Raw genomic sequence first — 23311 nt, 5'->3', positions numbered from 1 at the left:
GTGTTATCAACACTGTTTTCAGCACAAATCCAAAACATAGCCCCATCCTAGCTGCTATGAAGAGAATTAACTCAACCCCAGCCAAACCCAGCACATTCAGTAATGAGTAAAAGCAGCTGTTTTTTAAATTTAAATTAAATTTACCAAGGTTTTTGTATGATGAAATTAATCAGTTTCCCAGAGAACTGTAGAAAGGAAAATGGTAGTCAAATGTTATGGATTCCAAATTAGGTACTAAAGAAAACAGAGGAAACAAATACTGACAAAAATTTACTGTACGTGTCTTCCTGCTGAATACATCTTAATGTTTGATAGATGACACATCCAGGCATGCAGACAGTGCTCTGGTAGGTTACTTAAGAGGAGCTAATGCACAGCATAGTTACGTTAAAGGAAGATGGGAAATATTACAGAACATTGAACAACTCTGTTACTTTTTTTTATTACTCTGCTTTTAGCAATTTTTTTGTATCGGAATCTAAAACTGGACTAAGTTATACTGAAAACCTATGTGTAGTATCGTTATCTTAGTAAGTTTATAGTGGGATAGTTCTCGTGACCACCTAGTTGGTCTTTTTTCCCCAGATATCGAGGGCAAAAGTTTTCTTTGAGACTCACCGACATTTCCTTGCCTGCTATTTAAGTGAGATATTTCTGATGTCAAAAATCACCTGCAAAGAAGAAGGGGAAAAATGCTACTGTAGAGTGTGTTGAAGACTATTATAATGTCCCCTTTTAGGCTTTTTTGCAAGGTTAAACAAGGTTGTTAGATTGCTGTCCTCTGGAATCCATCCAGCTTGTTTCTTGAAGCCTGGAGCTGAGCACAGGGCTGTCTGCGGAGAAGGGACGGCATCCTGCCTCCTACAGCCACCGCTGCTCCCAGCACTGCCAAGGCCTGGGGCACGGCGGGGGGGCTGCGGCCTTGTCATCGGGGTGAGGGGTGGGTCAGCGACAGGAGTGATAGTACAAATGAGAATGGTATTGATTAGAGCGTTTGACTCGAATTCCAGCAGACTCATCTGCCTAGTTTATTTTCATATATTGGCTTGAGGGACATGTCTAGATCCTGTTGCCTGTGGTGTTTTACAAGTTTGTGTTAACAAATGCATGAAGTCCTTAGCCTGAAATTAATGTACATCTTGGAGCTTAAAGTGAAATAGGTAAGGTGCTTCTGAGAAAGAAGCTAACAAAAAATAAATAATTTTTTCTCAACAAAAGTACTGTGTCACCTTTTCCTTGAAAGTTTTTTTTCCAGAATAATAGCCTTTGTGCCAGGGCTTACCTTCAGCCATCCCATTAAAAATTGATCTGAATGCGACCTAATTCAGTTTTATATGAAGTCCAAGTTCATACTGAGGTAACACTATAAAACATTTTGTGACTGCTCCGGTGAAGGTAGGCATGGGCACTGAGAGCTTTTATAACTGAGAGCTGTGATAACAACCCACCTCACCGCTTTCCTGATGGTATTGGGAAAGACAAAACCACAGTATTGACATACAGAAGGGGCTGCAGGTGTCATGGATTAAAGTGGAAGAATAGCAGCAGCACACAGGAACTGCTTGCCTAGGGGACCATGAAAGTAATACAAAATAGAGAGTCCTGAAGGGCTGCAGGAGACATCACATGTCTGGGACCTTGAGAAAAATTTCTTCTGTTGAAATCTGGACAGGATGTGCCATTTGAGTAGAATTTTGATCTAAGAGTTCTGAATCGGCTGACGAGAATATGTGCATTTTGAAAAACAAAAGATTGTGCAGAAAATCTTGCCTCTAAAACCTTGAGAAAGTTAAATGCAAAATGCTTATTTTAGAAGGCCAATGATAGTGGTTCTTTCCTTACACTGATTCTTTTGAAGGAAGTCAGAGCAGGAGTGTTTACAAATTATCGTTCTGTATTGTTCACAGTAGTAAGTATGAATTTGTAGGGTTTGGGGGATTATGTTCGGGATGTCTGTATACCCACAGCTAAGAAATAAAAGTGACAGATTTATAACTGAGAATTGTCTACTTCTGGTGAACAAAGACAAAAGCACAAATGAGTAACACAGGTACTGGAGATGAGTGCTGGCATCAAGGCAATTGTCAGTGTTGGTGCTATGTCATTTTTATATTTGGCAGTTAGGCAAATTGTGTTGACTTAATATCATGTAGTTACATTCCAGGAAGAATTTGAGCATGGTGCATATTGGGATTGAGGTTTATAGTCCTGGGTCTCTGGCTCACACGATTCCTCTCTAGCCAGTAGCTGCTTCTCATCAGTGAAAGGGCATCTGAAATAAATGAAAATGTATTTAGTGGTTGCTGTTTCTAATTTTTTGTTGCTTCAGGCTATTAATTTCTGCTCTTAGTTCTGTGATCGTACTTCTTGTTGATCAGACAGCAAGATAATAGGTGAATATATGGGACTGCTCTGGCTGCTGAGAAAACATCTGTACTGCTGGCACCTTTGCTGACAATGGCATTGCTGCTGTATGTACTGCAGCTTAGGCCCTGGAAACAGTCCTTCATTAGGTGTAAAAGGCGGATTGGCCCAACTACTACGCTCCTCCTTTGCATGTGGCCTCTACTTCATAATTTAACATAAGACTTTGACACCCTTGAAAGCAGTCCCCAGTCATCTTTTTCAACTCGTACTTGTCTGTGTATTTCCTTTTCATAGTTTTTTTTTCCTATTAATTTTTTAATACTACTGTTACAAAGAATAGAAAATGTCCAAATGACAAGAAACATAAACTAATTAATTGTCTTAGAGTTATATGGAGAAGAAAGAGTGGAATAAAATAGGATGTGATGCATAAGGTCTTTTCTTCTAATGCCTTCCATGAACACTTTACTCCATAGTAGGTCTCCTTGTCCTAGTTTTATTTCTGTAGACTGCCAGTATCAATATTTCAGGCTAGAATTTGATTTTGTTTAATTTCATGATTCTAACCTGCTTTAAAAAAAACCAAAACAAACAAAACCCCTCCAACAACATACAACCCTACAAAACTGCAAATAGAGCATACAGTAAAAGAAAGTTCTTTCTGAGCTTCCCTAGCTATGGATACTTGACTTGGCAGTCTTGTAAACAGCAATCTAATCTAGGAAAAATTTTGGGATCAACCTATAGCAGACCAAACCTCTATGGAATAAAAGTATGTATAAAGGGAGTTAGTGCAGAATAAGTTACTGCATTTTCAATTCTCACCCTCGGTTTTGTTACACCAACTTCCCTCTGTAGACAGGTTTAAGGGAAGGATAATTTTTTAAGGATGAAACTCAATTTTCAGAGGGGAATGGGATTGAACAGTACAGCTATCATTACAGTTTGTGAGCTGCATGTAAAGATGTTGAGGGTTTTATGGCTTACATTTTTAATGCAGCTGTGTTTAAAATAAATGTCTCTCTTATATTCTGCTGCAACATCAGTTTTATATTATGTGGAACTAAGCTATTTTACTTTCTATTTAGGCCCATTCCTAGGTGTCATTAAAACTAACATTTTAAGCCAGATCATGTGACAAAATGTCAGCTAAATGCATTGTTGGTTATAAGGCTGCTTCTTCAAGCTACTTTCTGGAAAAGAGGACTGTTTCTTGTCATATCAACCTATGGATGCTACTAGTTTATGCATTGTCTCTGCCCCCTTTTCACCCATATTTTCATTCTTGTTTTCTCCAACAGAAGGGAGAGCCAAACTGCAGTATCCTTTCTCCAGAAACCACAGAGCAGCTGACCTTTGAGATTCCTCTGAATGATTCTGGCTCTGCTGGACTTGGTGTGAGCTTAAAAGGCAACAAATCTCGGGAGACTGGAGCTGATCTTGGGATTTTCATCAAATCCATTATTCACGGAGGTGCTGCTTTTAAGGTATGGAAGCAACACATCAGACGATGACTGCGTTAGAATTCTGACATTTCTGTGTTGAGTAATGAATCTCACTTGATAAGCATTCTAGGAACAATACTTTTTTGTCACTCGTTCCTTTAGGTGAACTGCGAATCTACTAATGTTTTGTCCCAAGATTCTGGTGTCATGTGTGGAGGGTTTGCCACAAGGAAAGTGAATTGGGGAAACCTTGGGGGGCATTTGGATGCTGCGGGAAATGGGGAAGGGGGAGAAGGCTAAGGGTGGGTGGGTACAAGGAGAGGCTGCCTCCCAGCTTCCCCACAGCCCACAAAAGTGCATGGGAAAGTTTGCGTGCTGCTAGGCTCAGTAACAGAGAAGTTACCTACATTTATTGTCTATCTGCGCTGCTTTTGGTCCTCCCAAAGTGATACAGGCAGACCCATAAAAAACAATCAAAAGACAAACTTCTTTACGAAAATTAGAAATTGACTCTTCTGTGAGGTTAAGGATTATGTATTTAATTTATGCTGCAAATAAAAAGCTAGCTCATAGTTTTCTTTCTTTTTTTATTCAAAATATTTTTTACCATTGTAGTAAAAATGCGACTTGGCTGAGCCTGGCATCAATTGTGGAGAAGTTACTAATTGTTCCTGAGGTGGATTGAATTGGTAATATTAAATTGGTAAATGACAGTATTATGAATTCTTCTGCTTCCTCTAAGGGCTATACAAGGACTGTTGTACATTCTTATGATTAAAAAGTATTTGAATTATTTTCTAATCTTTAGGAAATCTGTTGACTGCATTTTTTTCCCCAAATAAAACTTGAAAAAGGTAACTTTCTTGAAATTAGAAACAGAAGTCTTAATCTTTCAGGGCTAGTATGTTTAACTGTTGTGGATCCATAATGTAATTTTTTTCTCTTGTGTTATCTCAGCAATTCCTCAGAGTTCTCTTTTCTGTAAAAATACCTTTTAATTCAGTGTATGTAAATTCCTCTACTGACATCAGCCTGCTGAGTAAGACAATTCACAGCATTAAAACTTTCATGATCATCTATTTACAGCAGCTGGTAAATAGCAATAATCAAGGATTTAGCTTTGATGTGAATGTTTAATACTTCCCTGCTTCTGTTATTTACCTGTCCTAGTCCCACAGTTATTTCAAAGCTCGGATCTTCTCAAGTATAACTGAGCATGAGGTACATGCAGTTCAGAACACTGTCTGTAGTTAACTCAGGGCTAAATGACCGGCAAGTAAGATCATCTACTTGGTGTATATCAAAAATGAGTTAAGACACAATTGGCCAAATTAAGGCTGGATAAACTCAAATTACGTGCATGTGTGCTACAGAGTACAACTCATTTTACTGTGAAAATGAGGCTGCACTCCTTGCTTTCCCAGCTCTGTGTTCCCTGAATAATTGTCCACACCAGTTGCAGTGACAGTGTATATTGCCATGAATAAACTCATTGTTTTGAATACCAAACTTGTGGAGCCATATTCCGGCAGCATTGGTGGGCTGGCTACCTGACTTGTCACATCATAGACGTATAAGACAACCGTTTCTAGCTCTGTATATCTATTCTCCCATAATTACTCACTCCAGGGCAGTTAATTTTGGCTTGGGGCTTTGGGATCTGCAGACTAATAAAGCAGGACTTCTGTGCTCTCACCTAAGTAAATGGGCAACTGTCACAGTTAGTCACCATGACTGAAAGATTATTTTGTCTTGTGATAACCTGTGGTCCTGTGACCTATCCTCTGTTCTACCTCGTCATAACCCTTTCACCAATTAGGACTGTGTAGTAGTAGGTTTGAGTATAGGCTCCAGAGCAAATGAAATAGCATCTGAGGCTCTAGCTTCAACCAGAACTGTTCAGAGAATCTTTCCTATGTGTTTTATACAAGTACTCACAGAATGCAGTCATTTTGGCAGTGTCTTACGAACCACAGTTTACCGTTGCATCTGCATGGAGAACAGCTGTCTTTCTCCTGTCTATTGACCTTTATATAGAACAAAACATGGGTATTAACAATTAATAAAATTTCTTCTATCAAATTAAAAAGTGTGCACATATTTGTGCACAAATATTTAAAGATGTCTGTATTGTCCTTATTTTAAATGTCTTCTTGCAGCAAGTTTTTAAATAAAAAGCCTGCCTTTCCAGCTGGTAGTTGTCCAGAGCATTTTCCCATGCTATTCATTGTAACTCTCAGAAACGGAGTATTATGGATTTAGACATGTGCATTTGCTTTTCAGTGTACAAAGTTTTCTTGGGAAACTATCACAGGAGGAAATCATAATGCTCACTGACATGAGAATTCTCTCACTATTTCTCACTTCTGCATTTAGAGTTTAAAATTTGTTCTGATTTTGTGATATCATGCTAATATAAGGGGGAGCTTTATCCCCGTGTTTATACAGTCACTGCTTGTCTTCAAAAGGAGATATGTAATACATTGAACTTCAACACTGCTGAAGTAAATGCTCAGTCCTTCTAATGCTGTATAAAGGTTTTGATACATTAAATTTCTTTCAACAGTGTGGTTTTTAGAATGAAGAATTATGTATGAGATGCAGACAATTTTGGTTGGTTACTGTTATCTGTTATTGGTCTGAACCAAAGGTCTGAAGAGAGGCCAATTTTTTTCTAGTGTTTTTCAAAATGTTAATGCATTAATCTAGCTCGGATGTGTTAGTGGCATTGCAAAGCACAGTAAGAAAACATAAGGGAAAATTAAAGTCTTTAATTCTATACTTTAGATTAAGATTTTAGCAAATACCAATGCATCTTGCATCATACATGCTACAGTAAGACCCAGTGCCTATGTACTGCTCTTGCTACAAAACCAAATGAAGTAAAAATGCCTCAGTGTTCTTAGTTGGTATTCTAACACTGTATCCTGCAGGAATGAAAAGAGTTACTTTTGCTGATTGAACCATTATGTCCCTTCTTAACCTCCTTTTGTAATTTTTGAAGTGTCTATTTTTTATCATCCCTAAGATAAAGAGGTTACTAGAATACTTGATATTTGTAATTATGCAGAGCCTTTCATGTGAGGAAAACTAACATTTGACTGAGTTTAAATGCATCATCTTTCCCCATAACTTTAGGGATTTCAGCTTTGTTCATCTCGAGACCTCTTGGCTTTTCACTTGTGATGCATTCCTGATGATCAGGTACTTGCTGTCTACTGCAGCTGAAATGCAGCAGAGCCATTATTAGAAATAATGGCATATTTTCTATGTGTGCGTTTGTTCAAATCAAACATGGTGTAGCTTGAACTTCCTTGGGGATTCTGAGTGCTGTTGCAGTAAACATTGCTTGTGGTGTGCAGTGGATGGGGAAATTGGATGATTCCAATATATGCCATCAAGGAATTCCTTCTGGGAGAAATGTCATTCATGTGATAAGGGAAATAACTAAGCGTGCTTTGATTAAAAACATAAGTCCATGAAAAACATGGCATTCTGTCTCCCTGCTCTACTGTAAATAGCATGAGAGTCTTGTGACTGACTGTCTGAATATGGTAGCCATGTGGTGGTAGGTTCTACCCCTTACTGTGAGTCTCCATAAAAAAACCCAACATTTTTTGAATAAGCAAGGGAACAGTAACTTCACCCTTTATTAGAATAGCTCACTTGCAGTTTCAGAGATGGCATTTGAAAACTGTTTTGCTGAAATGCCAAATGTTGTTTTTCTACTTGGAAGCCACAAAGAAACCTACCTTTCCAGAGATAAAAGAAAAAACGTGTTAAAACAACATTTAGCTTGTTTTGAGCCAAGCAGATTGTCTTGCAGTTCAGGCTTCTAAACCAGGCCGTAACACCAGTGATGTGAAAATCTGTGTTTGGAAACTGTTTAGATATTGGGATTTTTTTTCCAATGTTTAAAATAGCAAAAGGTTTTTCTGTGAAATAACTTCTACCTGAGCATGTGTGAAAACAGTGTTCCGCTGTCTTCCAGCCTACCTTATACAGGTGACTTAGCAAGTGCTTATCAGCATTTATAAAGCATGCACACCTTTCTTCTCTGATCATAGTTGAAATGTTGAATTCAAGTTGAATTTTGCATTTAAGTGGAGCATGTAACAGAGTGGGAAGAAGGGAAATGCATCAAAAGAAGTTCATTAAGAACTGACATTATTAAACTATAAAGAAATAAATACAAAGTCTCATACAAAAGTATTACAAGGCAAATTAAAAATCAGGCCCATTCAGAGCTTTCTGAAGCTGCAGTGATTCATTTAAAAATATGCATTGTGTTCAGGACAGTTGCGTAGTCAACAGATGTGGTCATGACAAGAGGCGTTTGACAATGTATTTGTATATACTTTAGTAAGAAGCTTTAACGGATATTTATACATGGGTGTTTATCCACAGAAAGGAAAAAAAGTAATCCAAGAACCTGTGGGACCGTGGCAGGAGGACATGAGGACCTGTAAAATTTTCAGTCTTACAGAAACTCACAAAAAATAAAATCTTTCTTCCTCAAACTCCTGTTGCTGTGAATGGCTCCATTCATTCCAGCAAATTTTGATAGAACACAAAGGAATTACAACATGTGCAAATAATGAAACTCCCTGTTCAACAATGTTAACTCTTCTCTCACTAAACTTTAGCACATGTGATGGCATCATTTTGTATGTAGAGGAAGGGTGGGGTTAACTTTTTCACTTTGGCTGTATATAAATTTATATTGGCATGAAATATTCAGTAGAGAGGTGGGAGAGGTTTCAGTATCTTTTCCAAATGGCATTGCTGTTTCCTATCCTCTATTTTCATACCCTCCCCAGAAAAGTTTTATTTCTCTTCATTTTCCTTCACTGAGTGACTCATCTCCCAATTCTGTCTTTCTGTCTTCTTGTCCCTCCCAGTTTATTTTGGATTCTGGTATATGCTGTTCTTCTTCAGCTCCGTGGCTATTCATACTCTGCTGTGGTAATGATGATACCCAGTTCCAACAAAAATAACACTTAAGAAAGCTGGGTTTGTCACAGCTACTGTAACTCACTTGAGCACAAATGACTTAGACTTGGCAGCAATAGCCGAATAGTTAATTGAGTATCTTAGTGATAGAAAAAATAAAAATCGAAAGTATATATATTTTTGATTACTCAGCTGCATGAAATATGTAAACAGTTCGGATGAGTGCCTTATGAAGAGTATGTAATGAGCCTATGAATGAATCAGATTCATTCTAACCAAGCAATGTATTGCTATGCAAGTTCTTTCCCTGTTATTCTTTTGTCACTGCCCTTCTATATTGGATGTCTTCAGTTTTTTACTCTTTCTCTTCCGTCTTTGAGGTCTGATGCCAACCTGATAATTGTGAACTCGACAAGCTTTTAAAAGAAACTCTTGTCTCTTAATTAAATAGACCTTATTTTCTTGTTAAAGAGAGAAAAGTCCATGGTACATGCTTTTGTGAAAAGAAATCACAGATAATAATGACAACAGCAGTAAGACTCCTAAATCACATAATAGCAGTGTCCACGATTTTATTACACCCACAAATGTCAGTTAACCTTGGCAATGAAACTGAATGACTTTTTTCAAAGCAGAGGCTACTTGATATAGCTCAACCCTAATTTTGTTTTTGGCAGCAGGTTTGGATGTTAAAATACATGGACGGCATTAATTAAAATAAGGATGCTTAAGTCTTAATGACCATTCTGAACTGAGAACACTACTCCATATGGTGGCATGGTAATTGTGACAAGATAGACATAGCGGAACTATAAGACAAAATTTTTGGAGCTGTTTCTTACCAGACCCTAATAGCAGATAACAACGCATGGAAAATAGGTTGCAGTACTCCTTCGCGGTTGCATTGCAGATACTAACAGCTATGGTGTGGTCCTTTTAACTAATCAAAAGCTCCTTTTCATGTTTTCTTTTTAGAATTGATACAAATTAAATTGTACGTACAAGAAAAAAAGCAGTGTGCGCATGCACTTCCACGTTTGTAATTGCCCTATGAATTCTTCCCAAAATGTAGTAAATGGAGGAAAAAAATGGTCAATTAATGGACACAAAAGATTCTTCTTTTTAAAGACCTGGTACTACGCAGTCTCTTGTTTCTTAAATTTTAGAAAGCAATGTCTGATTGTCTGCATCTTGCTTTCCTGTATGTAGCACCTCTGCCTAATAAATCTTTATTTTTAAAAAAAAATATGTTGTTTTTATTTTTTGCTTGTAGGATGGTCGTTTGCGAGTAAATGATCAGCTTGTTGCGGTAAATGGGGAGTCACTTCTGGGCAAGTCAAATCGTGAGGCGATGGAAACACTGAGGCGCTCCATGTCCATGGAGGGGAACATTCGTGGGAGGATCCAGCTGGTGGTTCTCCGGAGACTAGAGGTGCAGACAGAGGTGAAGCAGTAAATACATTTATTAAATGTCTTTCCAGTCCCAGTGTTTTTGCATACAAGAGATGATGGCTACAGTCTTGGTCACAGAGAACTCCTGCTGGCAGAATGAATTCTTGACTTCCTGGAGTCAGGATTCACACAGTGTTTCTGGTTGATAACTCCTGGTTTTGTGGTTCCTCAACAGGCCAGGCTAAAAGTTGCCTCTTATTTTAATTTGACAAGTATTAGAACAAAAACAAACGTGGTCCCAAAAAGGATTTAATTAGGATTAATTGTTGGTGTAGTTTTGACTACCTGCTACCTCCTCAAGGCAACAGCAGGGAGGGATGCAGCCGATTTATTTTGTTGTCATGATCAGAGACCTTAACGTCTTAGTGTGACTTCGATTTTACTGCAGTCTTGCTTTTTTGTGTGTGTGTTCTTCTGGTCTTGTCCTGTCCTGTCCCTCCACTTCTTCTTTTTTTTTTTTAAATATTTTTTTATTTAACCTTCAAGGAATTAGTATTTTACTTTTCCTGGTCAGATGAAGGCCACCCTTCAGGATGGGTTTCTCAGATGATGAAATAAAACTTGCTTAAGTAAGGTAACAAAATAAGAGAAGAAGGAAATTTTAACGGTTATGTTTTCTAGACCTCATATAAATTGATGTTTGCCAATTGCCTCTTATTTTGAAAAGGATGGGTTTTATGATCTCCCTTGCTCCCTCTTTTGCATGCATGCATGCACATATGCATACTCTTCCTTCATCTTTACATAGATAATATGTATGTATGTATACTGGCTGCCCTAACTACTCATCCCAGTTTTAATTTTGACCTTTGAGTAAATATTTAATAGTTTTTCAACATCTGCACAGTTCCTTAGAATAAAAATACATGCAAGTGGATTTGCGGTATAAAAGGTTGTAGTAAATCTCATTATAGAATTCCAAGAGATGATTTCAGGCTTCTTATTAAATAAGCATTGCTGGAACATTTTAAAATGTTAAGAACAATCATGTTTGTGGGTGTATTTGCATAAAATATCAGAGGGAGAAAGAGAATACAGGTATATTCTCTTAATATAAAAAGATACAGGTGTATTAATTAACACTTAATATATTCCTGATAATTTTCTATTTGGTTTACTACCATCATTGATTGAGAAATAGACTTAGAGGTCTGTTACTTTCCTAACATTATGTTCTACCTTTGTTGGGAGGACACTTTGCAAAAGTCTCACTGATGTCAATCATGCCAGGAAAATATGAAAAATATTATTAGCAATCCTAGAATATGTTAGAGGAAAACACATTTTTGCTTTCCTTTTCTATGTGACATAGCATTATGCTGTAAGGAAGAATTATAAAGTATATGTTATATGTATTGTGCACTCTTGTGACATAAGAAAGATAGTTCACCTTCAAATAAAGCTCACTCCTGCAAGTTTTCTTCATTTAACAAAAGCCAAATTTAAAAAAAAAAAACTTCCAGTCAAACATCAGATTGACCTAATAAAAGTATGAGGCTGCCTTTTATAGTTAAGTGTATAGTTTTGTGTATTATCCAGATGTATGAAAGAGGTAAATAATCTTGACTCATGCCCTATGAAGAATGCATAATGAGGTCTTGATTGAATCAAATTCATTTTAGACAGGAATTAATTTTTATAGGGTAGTCTTTAGGTTCAGTTGTAATTCCATTTAAGTCTGGAGACCATTTTTGGGTTGTTGCCCATTCTTTCCTTTCCCCAAACAGCTTCCCGAGTACTGCATCTCAGTTTGGTAGAAGGAGAATACGTTTAGAAATGCATTATTGTTTTTATTGGCCAGGACACTAATGGAGGTCTTCCATGACAGCTATGTTTTATAAGCTGAATACTCTAATTAGGCTGGTTGCTGATCAGTTGTTGGGATATTGATTGTGTCATTTATCAAAGAGCTGGAAAAGCAGATTTGTTGTTGCTGTTAATTTAAGGCTCCCTATCCCACTGGGTACAAGTCTCCGATGTAGTAGTAGTTTGGATGTTGCAAGGCTTAATTTAGCTAGTGGTATCCATGAGAAAGTAGTAAATGTGGACCTCACGAGGTAAGGAATCTTATGTAAACTAAAGAATTTCCAGTAGTGAGAAGAAACATAATTGTCAGTGGCTGTGCGTGTTTCTGTACAGAGGTTCAAAATAGCCTTTTCAAATGGCTCATGCTACACTGAGAAGGAGAGAATGTTGCATGTGGCGCCTGTCCACTGAGACTACGTTTGTAGCCATATTGTCACCATGAGCATCCCAGCGTTGATTTAAGTTCTGAGGTGCATTTTTTGCCATATTAGTAGTAGTATTAGTATTGTTGTTATTCTATCATAATTTTTATCATTTTATTGTTGTTTGATTTTAATTATTATTTTATGATTTTAATTTTATTATTATTTAACTTGGAAGGCATGTTGCAAGGTGATGTAACACGCTGTCCTTTCTTACGTGTTGGTTTGCAGGCAATCACTTGCCAATGCATTAAACCTTTTGCGTCATTTTACGAAGAAATTATATGGGTTAGATACAGGCATTTCTTCTGTAGATGTGACTATGAAATTTAAGGAATGATATATTTAGTGTAGCATTTGCTGGCATAATGAACATGCATTTTAAAAACAGAAGCCAGTTGGAGATCCCTTCAAAAAACAGATACAAAATCACAGAAACTATAAAGGTTATTTTGAAAACTAGCCATAATATTCCCCTGTGAGGGTTTTCTGTTTTCCCTGAATAACAAGTACAGAAACATCTTTCTGGGTCTGTCCCAGTTTTAGAAACTGTGATTTTTTTTTTCTTTTTTTTTTTTTTTCTTTTTTTCCTTCCCCTTTTTTCTTTTGAGCAACTGCTCAGGAGAATAAATTAGGCGGTATGGCATGTATGGGGGGGGGAAATGTCTCAAAAGAAAAGCTGACTAGAGGTGTGACAGGAGTTTGTTTAGCTGCTAGCCAGAAGACCTGCGTTTGGGAGTTTCGTGTAATTCCTTACTTGCAAAACTGCGCTAGTGTGTGATCATCAGAACATATGCACTCAGTCTCTGAGAGAAGGGAACCAGCTGGCTGGCAGAAAAATACCATTGGCATTGCCCGTGTTCTTGTGTTGACAATGTCACAAGCTGCCCTCCCAGATGGAGAATTTGAATGAAGCCAGTTGTGGGTCATAAAAAAACAGTCTTCATTTTTGTGCATCATTCTTAATGATTGTTACTGCTTAGATATTGTCTTATTTCATGGTCAGCAAAAACAGATAGTTCTTTTGAAAATATCTTTCAAGTTTCTTATTTGAAAGGAAGCAATGTACAGTGAACATCACATTACACTGTGTTTGTGTACTCTGTAGTGATGGCTGATCTTCTGCATTGTTGAACATTTAATTTTTTTGTTACTATGTGTGGTTCTGGTTTTCCCTTAGGAACGCTCAGACCAAGGACTCTTTCAAAAATCGGCCTTTGACGGGAGTCATAACTTCGCAGCTGCTTCCCGACGCAATGATACTATTCTTCAGCAATTTGTAACGTGCAGTCCTCAGGAAAGAATGAAAGGTAGTCTCTAGATATCCTTGTCTGTGCTAAAAGAAAGTGCGTTGTGGTTTTGTTTTTTGAAATCCACAGCCATTAGAAAAGCAGTTAATTAGAATAAGTGCGCACTATGTTACATTGAGGCTTGAAGATCCAGCGAGGGTGGGAGAGCTGACTCAGAAGTTGTGAATTAGATTCCTGGCACAAATTCCAGTTTAAGTAACAGTTTCTAGCTCGCTGCCCCAACACGTAAGGTTGGATAAAAAACAAATGATGAGTGCAAAATATATGTTGTCAAAATGTTTGTTTTCTATATATCTTTAATGAGTGCAATGATTTTTGCATTGAATTCTTAGGTTGTATCCCAGATTATTATAAGCTAAGTGAATTTATACAAAAGTGTGATATTCATAAAGTATACTTGCTTATTTTAGACTTAAAGGTAAAATTTGTTCAAAGGTTAGAAACATTCCCTTAATTTACAAATTGGAATTATATTAATGAACTCATTAAAAAAAATCAGGTACACATGTACATTGTACAAAGAAAACCTACATGTATGAGCATATACAAGCATATAAGTAAGAGCTTTTAACACCACTTATTTTCCTGTCTTCCTTCATTTCTGATGTCATACTGTACTATCTGTCCAATTTGCACCTGATTGAGCAAGATACTAGTTATTTGAAAAGTTTAAGTTTTTGATATGGTCTTGACCCCTATCCTTTTAAGTGTGCACTTATCCTTCAAGCCAAGCACGTACTTAAATACCTTCCAGTAGGAAAAAAAGATTTTCTTTGATGTAGTTGAATTATGCATGATTTTTCCCCACTTCCCTAGACAACTGTGGAATCTGGGTGGCCTGCAAAAATTAATTTCATAGGCTGCTGTGATGACTGTGTGGGGTACTTTTAACCAAAACCAAAGAGCCCATATCTGTAAAGCTCAAGAGAAACTCCCATATGATTTAGGGGTGAATCATTTGTGTTGACCTCAGTATTTTGGCAATGTGACTCCAGGCAAATAATTAGATATAGACTCAAGCATTGTAAATATTCAAAGATCAGATCCTTTTGTTTAGATCTACCTTGTATTTCTCTTGTATGGAATTTGCACTGATTCTGTAGCTACAGGAGAAAAGGGTCATCCTCGGAGCTAGCCTGTAGAGTTAGCCATTGCCAAAGGATCAGAAAGCAGCAAATACCTTTAAACACTTCCTTAAAAAACATATAAGCAACTGGTCTGGAGCCATTGATACAGGTGAATGGCAACAGGTAACTTGTCACTTAAATAAAGTTCAAAACAAAATATGTGGAAGAGCTGTACTTTAAGATAAGGATTCTCCAACTGCGATCCAAAAATCAGGATGACTAGTGTGCAACTCATTCATAAAATTGTTTTCAATAGACATCTTTTTAATTAAAGAATGATGATAAGAAGGCATTACAGCAACAAAATATGACAGCCTCAGAAGAGAATGTGTGTCGGATGTGGAAAAGGACGCTCAGGAGTGCTGCTGAGGCCTGTTGTCAGGGAGGGTTTGGCATGGCTGGGGCTTCCCAGCCATGGCCTGGAAGCAATTTGGAATTGGAGTCAATGGACAACAGATGATGAAGCTGTTTCTAGCACTTACTAGAAGTATCATTGTATTGCGATTTCTGTTGAAGATTTGGCATTTGGTGAGTAAAATTTAAGTGATCTTACTGGAGATCTGCACAGGTGCTTTGAGCAGCAGGGTGTCTGCTGTAGGGCTCTGATCTGAAATTTTCTTGGTGAAGGACACTTTGGGCTTACAGTAGTCCTGCACACTGTAGAAATCTTTCTCTAATTTTGAAGTCATAGTACTAATTATTATTAAACTAATACTCATTCTGCTTTCCATATGAGCTTGTCACTTATTTCCAGTCACTGGTTCAAAAATTTTTGTGTATTGTTTCTTTTAAAGTTTTGTCCTCAATCTTTCAAGGCATCTGTAAAGGCAAAACACTACACCTATGCACAACCCTCATTTAACTCGGTTATGAACTTCAGGTTGTGAGTCTGTTTAAGGACATGGGTCACCAACATAGTGAACTTCTTGTGACAGGCAGGAACGGTCCCTTGTACATTCTGATGGTGTACTATCCAGATCTAGAATGACAGTTGGTATATTTTTACAAATAAAAGATAGAAGAGATTTTTAACATAATACGGGATCTAATGTAAGAATTTAATGATAGGAGCTGTATTATGTTTAATAAAATGTCACTTTCTCAATTAATGTTTTCTAATAAGTTATTTCCAGTATCATTCACTGCTCCTACCAGTAAAAGTCTTACAAAAGCTCAGCAAAAATACACTGAAGCTTGGCCTGCTAATATTGCTGTTTGTTTTAAGAGTCTCTTTTGTTATACATGAGCAAGAAAAACTAATGTCTGGGGAAAAGTGGTTATAGCCAAAACATTACATTTTGTCTTGCCTGTGGATGTTTAAATAAAGGGGGAGGGGATACTAATCCAATATTGAAATGCCATTGTTTGTTCTATTTTTGCATGAGTAATACTTGCTGCCTTCAGGTCCTCACTTCTTTTGCTGCCAAGCTGTTGCACAGATTCAGTGTTTTTTAGAACAACCTCTTTGAGAATTGATACTTCAGTGCCAGCAGCTTTACATTTCTGGTGTTGAAAGATTACTGGAATGTGTTTCATTAGAGGTTCTTATATATTTCTTATAGCCCTACATTATAAATGGTTATAGGGAAAATGCTGTCATCTGTCTGGTTAAGTAGTAGAATAATCATAAACTCTCCCTACTACCATAGACTGCTGAGTCTTCATAGTTATACAAGCGTCTCTGTTTTCATCCATGTGTGGTAATGTCAAGATAGAAAATTAAGAAGTGAAATTTTAAACTAATGTTTAAATTTTGCTTGTAAACATTACATGTATCTTATAGACAGACTCAAATTATTTACTCTCCTAAACTGTTTAATACCTGAAAATTCAGTACATTTTGTTTAGTGGCTTAGCTGTTCCTCTGATCTCTCTGGATCTGTTAAGATCATTTCCTGAGGTCTTGAACATGGAGCCAGTGACTGCCTCTTAAATTGTCTCACTCTTTTGCTGGGAGCTGTAGTCCCTTGTGATCATTTCCGATTCGCTCACGAAGTCTGACATTTTTCTGTGTGTACCATTTCTGTACTGCAAGAAGAATGCCAGTGGTAACCCATCACCAAACAGCCTTTGTAAAATGACATATCAATTACTGTGAATCAAAGTTAATATAACTACATGATATGCTCAATCTCTCCAGCTGCGGCTATTGGAGGCTGCTGAAAGAGGGTAAGGCACAGGGTAGGGTGTGGTCTGATTTCCCCCCCCCCTTCCTCCCCCCTTCCATTCAGGCATCTGTTTTCTACTTTGGGTAGTAAGTGGTTTAGGGACTTCCTAATGGTTCTGTCTGAACCATTGTGCCATTGATACCTCTCTAACTTTCAGTCCATTTCTTAATATTTTTTTTTAAACCTGGTTTCCAAAACATCCTCATGGCAATGAGTTCCATGATTTAATTGCGCAGGAAAAAATACTACTTTGTGTTTGTTCTAGGTGTGCTACTTGGTAGTTACACTGGGTGCCTTCTAGTTACTGTGTATGAGACAGTCAGTGAAAGCTTCCTTTTCACTTTATGCGTAGCTTTTACAATTTCATAGACCCCTCTTGTATCCCCTGTTACTGCTTCTTACTCTAAACCGAAGAATCCTAGTCCGTGTTCCTTGTAGGAGTGTTTCTACATATGTCCAACTACCCTTGCCACCTTTTCAGTATGTTTCTGAATTATTATTTAATTACATTGAACAGCATGAGTTTCCCTTTGTTCCAAATTCTTTTTACTGTGAGAACTTGCCCTTTATTCCTCATCTCTGTTTCCTGTCCTTAAGTTGCAACCTGAAAGAATGTGATCATAATGCAAGAAGCCAGTGTGCATATATGTTAGGTAGCATGCCTGTATTCTGCATCAGACTGGCAATCAATATTTTTTAAGGTCTCGCTAGAACTTTTCTCCTGATCTGCTCACGTTCAGATTCTTCTGATGATGTTCTCACTTTTCCTGAGATACAGGGTTTGAACTATTTCTTATGTTTTGGATCTTTAGGAGGCTATCCAGCTAGTAGGAGTTTTATAGGAGGCTTGAGCTAATAGTGTGGTTTTGTCAGGGGTTTTTTTGTTTGTTTGCTTTTAGGGAACTATCTTGGTGCTCTTATCTAGTAAATATTATCTATTGCTGTCTGCCTTGATCCCCTTCTTGAAAACCCTTTTTCTCTCAGGTTAGATTAGTACTTTCATGCAGGATTGTGCAAAAACACTAGCAACATTCAACGCAGCAGAACAGGTCCCATGAAAGTGTGCTATGTTAGTATTGTTAGATTGCTTACCTGCCACCCAAGAATTATTAAGTGTCCATGTTTCCTGTTAAGTTTTTGAGGGAAGAAGACATATTCTACATTGAAAAATGTAGGGATTTCTTATAAAATTAGACCTTTAGATTGAGAGGTGAATTTACAGGACAATAATGAAGTGGCCTACAACAGGCAGAGCAGTCATATTAAACACTGCAGGTATGTAAGTGTTGTTGCTTAGCAAACCACTGGAATGGTTTAATTGAGTAGTTCATGGTTTTTTTGGTCCAAAGTAATTTTCTGGTATGAGCTGGATGCCTTTTGTAAAGGTAAAGAAGGAATTACCATAATGGTAGGAAAATGAAGACTCTAATTCGGAAATGCCTCTTTCTTCTCTTGCCATGGGATAACAGAAATTTTTCTTCCTCTGAGCTCTTTGCTGAGAATGTGGTTCTCTTCTGTACATGAAAGATGGTAAATGCTCCCCATCAAAGAGAATGAAAGCATGAACCTACAATCAGTTAGGATGCAGCTATGTAGGAGCGAAAATCCACTCAAATGGAGTAAAGCAGTTTGTGCCTCGCACTCAACTTCACTATAAGCACAAAGTTTCCCTATATTTTTCTTTAATTGTGCATATGCAAATCTGAAAATCAGCTCTTCAGGAAATCCTAAGGGGTATATTTTCTGCTTGATGTGATTTTAATTCTAGTTTAGTTAGTTTAGGGATTTGAATAATTTGTGTCTCACTTCAGCATTGCTTGAGGCCTTCCAGTCCAGTCATTGATCAGTGAACTGGTGTAATGGACTTGTTTCTGTGGCTTATTTAACCCCTTTTAAAATTTTATTTCAGAGTTGCCAGTGTCTGATCGTGGCAATGGTGAAAACGAAACCCCTCCACCTCTCCCACCGCATCCCAGTGAGGATCTGCTGAATGAGGATTATAATCATAGGTTGGACTTTGGCTGTTCTTAATAGTTATAACCCTAATTACCCATTAGTGGTTGCGATAGTAGTTCTAATTGATTTTAAAATCACTTTTTATTTTGTAAAAAGTCACCTGGATGATCCTTTAATATAAGCTGGGAATGTTATTTTAGCATTCAGTGCATTGTTCATTTCAGTTCATAAGCTGCAGTATGCCTGCTGTCCATGATACATGGATCACAATACCCAGCATGTGTTCAGTAAAACAAAAATAATTCCAAAACATAATCCCAATTTAAAAAAAAAAAGTGAATTTGAAACTATACTAATGGGTGCTATGTGTGGATGCAGTGTCTGAAGTCTCTTAAAGCTTTAAAAGTTCTAGCCAAATTCCGTTTGTAGGAAACGGAATCTTCTGATGCAGCACATCAGCCAAAGACTTTCTTGAGGTTACAAAATGAAGCTTCAGTAAGTTTGAACATTGAAATGTGTCGGGGAAGAATTAATGGACACTTTACCAGTTGTAAATGCATTGGGTAGATTTTTCATATATTTTAAGAATCCCTTTTGTAAAGGCTGGTGTGCTTGATGGCAGCTACAAGCTTTAATTTCCGTAGTAAATTCGGAAGTTTGGAAGTGCAGAAAAAAGTGTTAACATGTTGAAGTTCATGATGACCTGTACTTTGTCTCAAGTAGCACAGGATTCAAATCAAAGCATCATTTCAACCTATCATACGTCTGATGTTGAAAATTCAATGTTGAACACTATTTACTCATTTTGCGTGTATTCAGTTTTGACAGTCATGCAACTGTTTTCTTCCAATGATATTAGGAAAGTATGCATTTCAACTAAAAACTTAGCCATACTTCTGTCCTTGTGTGCATGGACGTGAATAAAGCTACCCTTCAAATGACTGGTTGCACTTAGTATCGAAGAGTAGATATATTTTTTTATGGATACCTTGAATTCTTCATACAGTGAAGGCTCTTGTAACTATTTTCTTTTTGCTAACATGGAGTAATTTCACTAGAGTGATTTCATAATTTCTGGTCTCCCAGGCAGGTATGTATGACATGGTAAACAAACAGGAGTCTACACAGACTAATAGAACTCTGCATTAAATTCTCAACTGCAGTTATTTGCTAGAATCTGTTCCTAATTTTTCAACAAGCTGGAAACAAAAACGTTCTCTTAAATGATAATGATGTATTAAAATAATGGTAAATTTACAGGCCCTTTCTCTCACCCTGCCTTTTTTCCAGTGTTGTATTGGTTTTCCATTTGGAACTTAAGTTCCATTGAAATTGAATTGCTGTGTCAAGTCACGCTGATTTCGCTGAAATTGTGTTTCAACAAAAAACTGGGGAAAGTGTTTTGACACTGTAAAACCAAACTTTTTGATTGAACAGTTTGGAAATAAATCTCTTTAATTTTGAAACTGCTTTTTGGTTTCAGAGTATTTAAAAAAACAAAAAAAAATTTCGTGTTTCTAATTGAAAATTCATCTGACAGAAGATGTCAGATGCATTGCAGTGAGGTGTTTTGACTCCTCACAGGTGAAAGTTACTTTGAGTTTCACTCAGGTGGAATTTTGAAATGTTTAGATATTTGACTAACTTGAAGTACAATAATTAAAAACCAAACAACAATACCAAAAACGAAACCACAATACCTTGGGCTTCTTCAGAGTGTTATGGCACCTTCCATAAGACCTCCAGGCTCCAGCCTCTGCAGAAGTGGTGCAAGGCTGTAAAATAACTTTATATTAGCAGATGAAGTAGAATTGAGCCAGGTACATTGGCAGTATTTTTCCAACTTTCTGTAGCATGTTATTTGGAAATGCAGTGGTAAAATGCAAAAAGAAAAAAAAAAATTAGCAAGTACTGGTATGTTCCTCTCTTCTTTTGCTAAATAAAATATGAGTTGTTTAAAAGCAATTATCTCTAAGCATTTACATTTATATTTGCATCTGTGATGAAAAACAAGTGACTGGAGGTGTTAAGTCTCAGAAAAGAAAGTTGAGGATCAATAACTGATTTTAAAATGCATGGCTGCAAGCAACTGGAGGAAGAAACACGTATATTTGTGCATGCTTTAATTAGTTCACCTGTGTTTTGAACTGGTGCCTAAATATTTTACACATCTTTTTTTTTTTTTTTTCCCCCTGCAGCCCTATCATAAATTCAGCAGTGCATTTAACAGATCAGCATGTCAACTTCAGATCTTTGACACCAGCCAAGCAGTCTGAATCAATTAATCTGAAAGCCTCAAAAAGCATGGATCTGGGTAAGAAGGGGTGGGGTGACATACAGTTCAGTTTTTTAGCCTTAGCCCATCTGCACCATCTGTTTCTTGCTTTTGTTTTTTAAACACAAGCATCAGAGAGTAAGTTTTGCAGAGGAGCTGCAGTGATGGGGACAATGGTCTGCCTCCTGTAGCATCTAATTGCAAGTACCCTTTTTATTGAAGCTGAAGAAAGGTTTTTTTGTTGTTTTTTTTTTTTCTTAAAGGCCTTTCTATCCATTGTATTGAAATTTTAGCTGAGGAAAAGAGGGAGCATTTGTAAAAATGAGCAGAAAAAGTTGCTGTACAAGTTTTATATGCCTAAAAAATAGAGCAAAACAGCAATAACAAAAGTCTTTTTCGTATAGTATATAAATGATTGCAAAACTACAATGGACAAAGGCTAACTTCCCTAAGACAAGTTGTATATGTCTTCATTGACAGTGACTAACACAGGCAAAGTGTTGCAGTAGATCTTTATAAATGCTTGAAGAGTGGTAAGGTTATGGTCCTCTACCCATCAATGCTGTGCAGAACATCTTGCAGGGTGGCTGAAGCAGAAAGTAAATGGTTCTTTCAATACTGGAAAGCATTTGCGGGTGGAAGATTGAAGGGTTATTGCAGTTGAAAACCAAGTTGTTTTAATGAGAGTTCAAGGAAAAATTCGCAAAGTTCTTAAGCCTCAAAGAAAACCAAATAAGCTTTTCTTTTTCCTTTTAATTCTTCTTTGTGGCACTCATTCTTTATCTGTTTTTTCAAATTCAAGTGTTGATGGAGTAACTTTGAGACCTACCATTAGGATGTCTTTAATTATAGATTTGTGTGTTTTGTTCGATCAGATTTTGTACATCGTTAATAGAAAATGATTTATTTCATACATAGTTTCAAGGTAGCTTTTTGGTGGTGCTGATTTTTTTTTTTCCTGAAATGCTCTAGATTGGTCTTAGTTTTTGTTTTGTTGATTTTTGTTGTCATCTTAATGTAGTATTTTAATGTAACATAAAATATGTGTATTGCTCTAATGGAGTATAAGAAAAGTTAAACAGTTATTAAGGCAGGTTAAGAATGGACAAGAATTCATTTAGGGGAGTTCTTAAGGCAGAATTTTAAAGCTACTGCATTACCAGACCAGAAATGCGTCCTTTTGCAGTTCTGTTCCACTGTTTTGACGAACAGTAATGCATTAGATTTTTTTTTTTAAGAATGGAAATGCTCCTCAACAAAGGAATGAGTTTACAGACTTGAGTCAAAACGTATATTATATGTAGTCTACTAGAAAAAATAATGTTCAACGTTACTGAGTCGTCTTTTACGAAAGGTTTACTTACAGCTCCCACAGGAGTCACTAGAAAGAATGCTCACAAGCACCAATGTAAAATTAGGCAATGGGAGCGTGCTTGAGAGCGTATTTAGCTGGTACTGCCCTTTGTCCTGGTCTGTGTTCATTTATATTGCGAGATTCAAATTTGTATAAGCAATCTGCTCTTGACACCTAGAAACAATGCTTTGAGAATGTATGAGTCACTAAATTATAGAGGTTAAAAACTAAAATAAAATTGGGTGCAAAAAATAAAATAAAAATTGGGTAAGAAGATGTCTTTAAGATCTTTCAAAAACTGTTGGTCGTAGAAGGTAGCTGTTGAAAATGCCCCTTCTGCTATGAAAGTAAAAAACAAAAGGGATAATAATCAGTCTGATTGGAGGCACTAATGTTTTAACCTTCTCGTATATGGTGATGTGAAGGTGAATCTATTACCTGAGATGATAATTTAAAGAACTGGAGGGACTATGAAAGAACTGCACCCATCCCGTGTTATATAAATAACAATAGATGAAGTAAAATTGCTTGCGCGTAGCTTGGCAAATAAACTGAGGAAGATGAAAGTAGGACCTTTTGCAGTCTCTAGCAAGCAGTGAAGTACCATGTTTGACTTTCCACCTTTGGAAAGATTTTAAGCAGAAGCTTCTGGCTGGAAGGGTAAAAGGAAAAGAAA

General features: G+C 37.0%; 1 protein-coding gene across 1 annotated transcript in view; it reads left to right on the top strand.

The window, feature by feature from the left end:
* Positions 1–23311, top strand: part of PARD3B (par-3 family cell polarity regulator beta) — a gene marked incomplete at its 5' end in the record, with an annotated part of 291514 nt that overhangs the window by 84422 nt on the left and 183781 nt on the right. The window contains 4 exons of the mRNA XM_009582067.1: positions 10039–10209; positions 13626–13758; positions 18960–19059; positions 21205–21320. Coding sequence (XP_009580362.1) covers positions 10039–10209; positions 13626–13758; positions 18960–19059; positions 21205–21320 — 520 coding nt within the window. The remainder of the gene's footprint in view (positions 1–10038; positions 10210–13625; positions 13759–18959; positions 19060–21204; positions 21321–23311) is intronic.

Source organism: Fulmarus glacialis, unplaced genomic scaffold (genome assembly GCF_000690835.1).
Source record: "Fulmarus glacialis isolate BGI_N327 unplaced genomic scaffold, ASM69083v1 scaffold8677, whole genome shotgun sequence".
Classification (NCBI taxonomy): Eukaryota; Metazoa; Chordata; class Aves; order Procellariiformes; family Procellariidae; genus Fulmarus; species Fulmarus glacialis.
The sequence above is the reverse complement of the archived record's forward strand: the minus strand, read 5'-3'. Positions and strand labels throughout refer to the sequence as shown.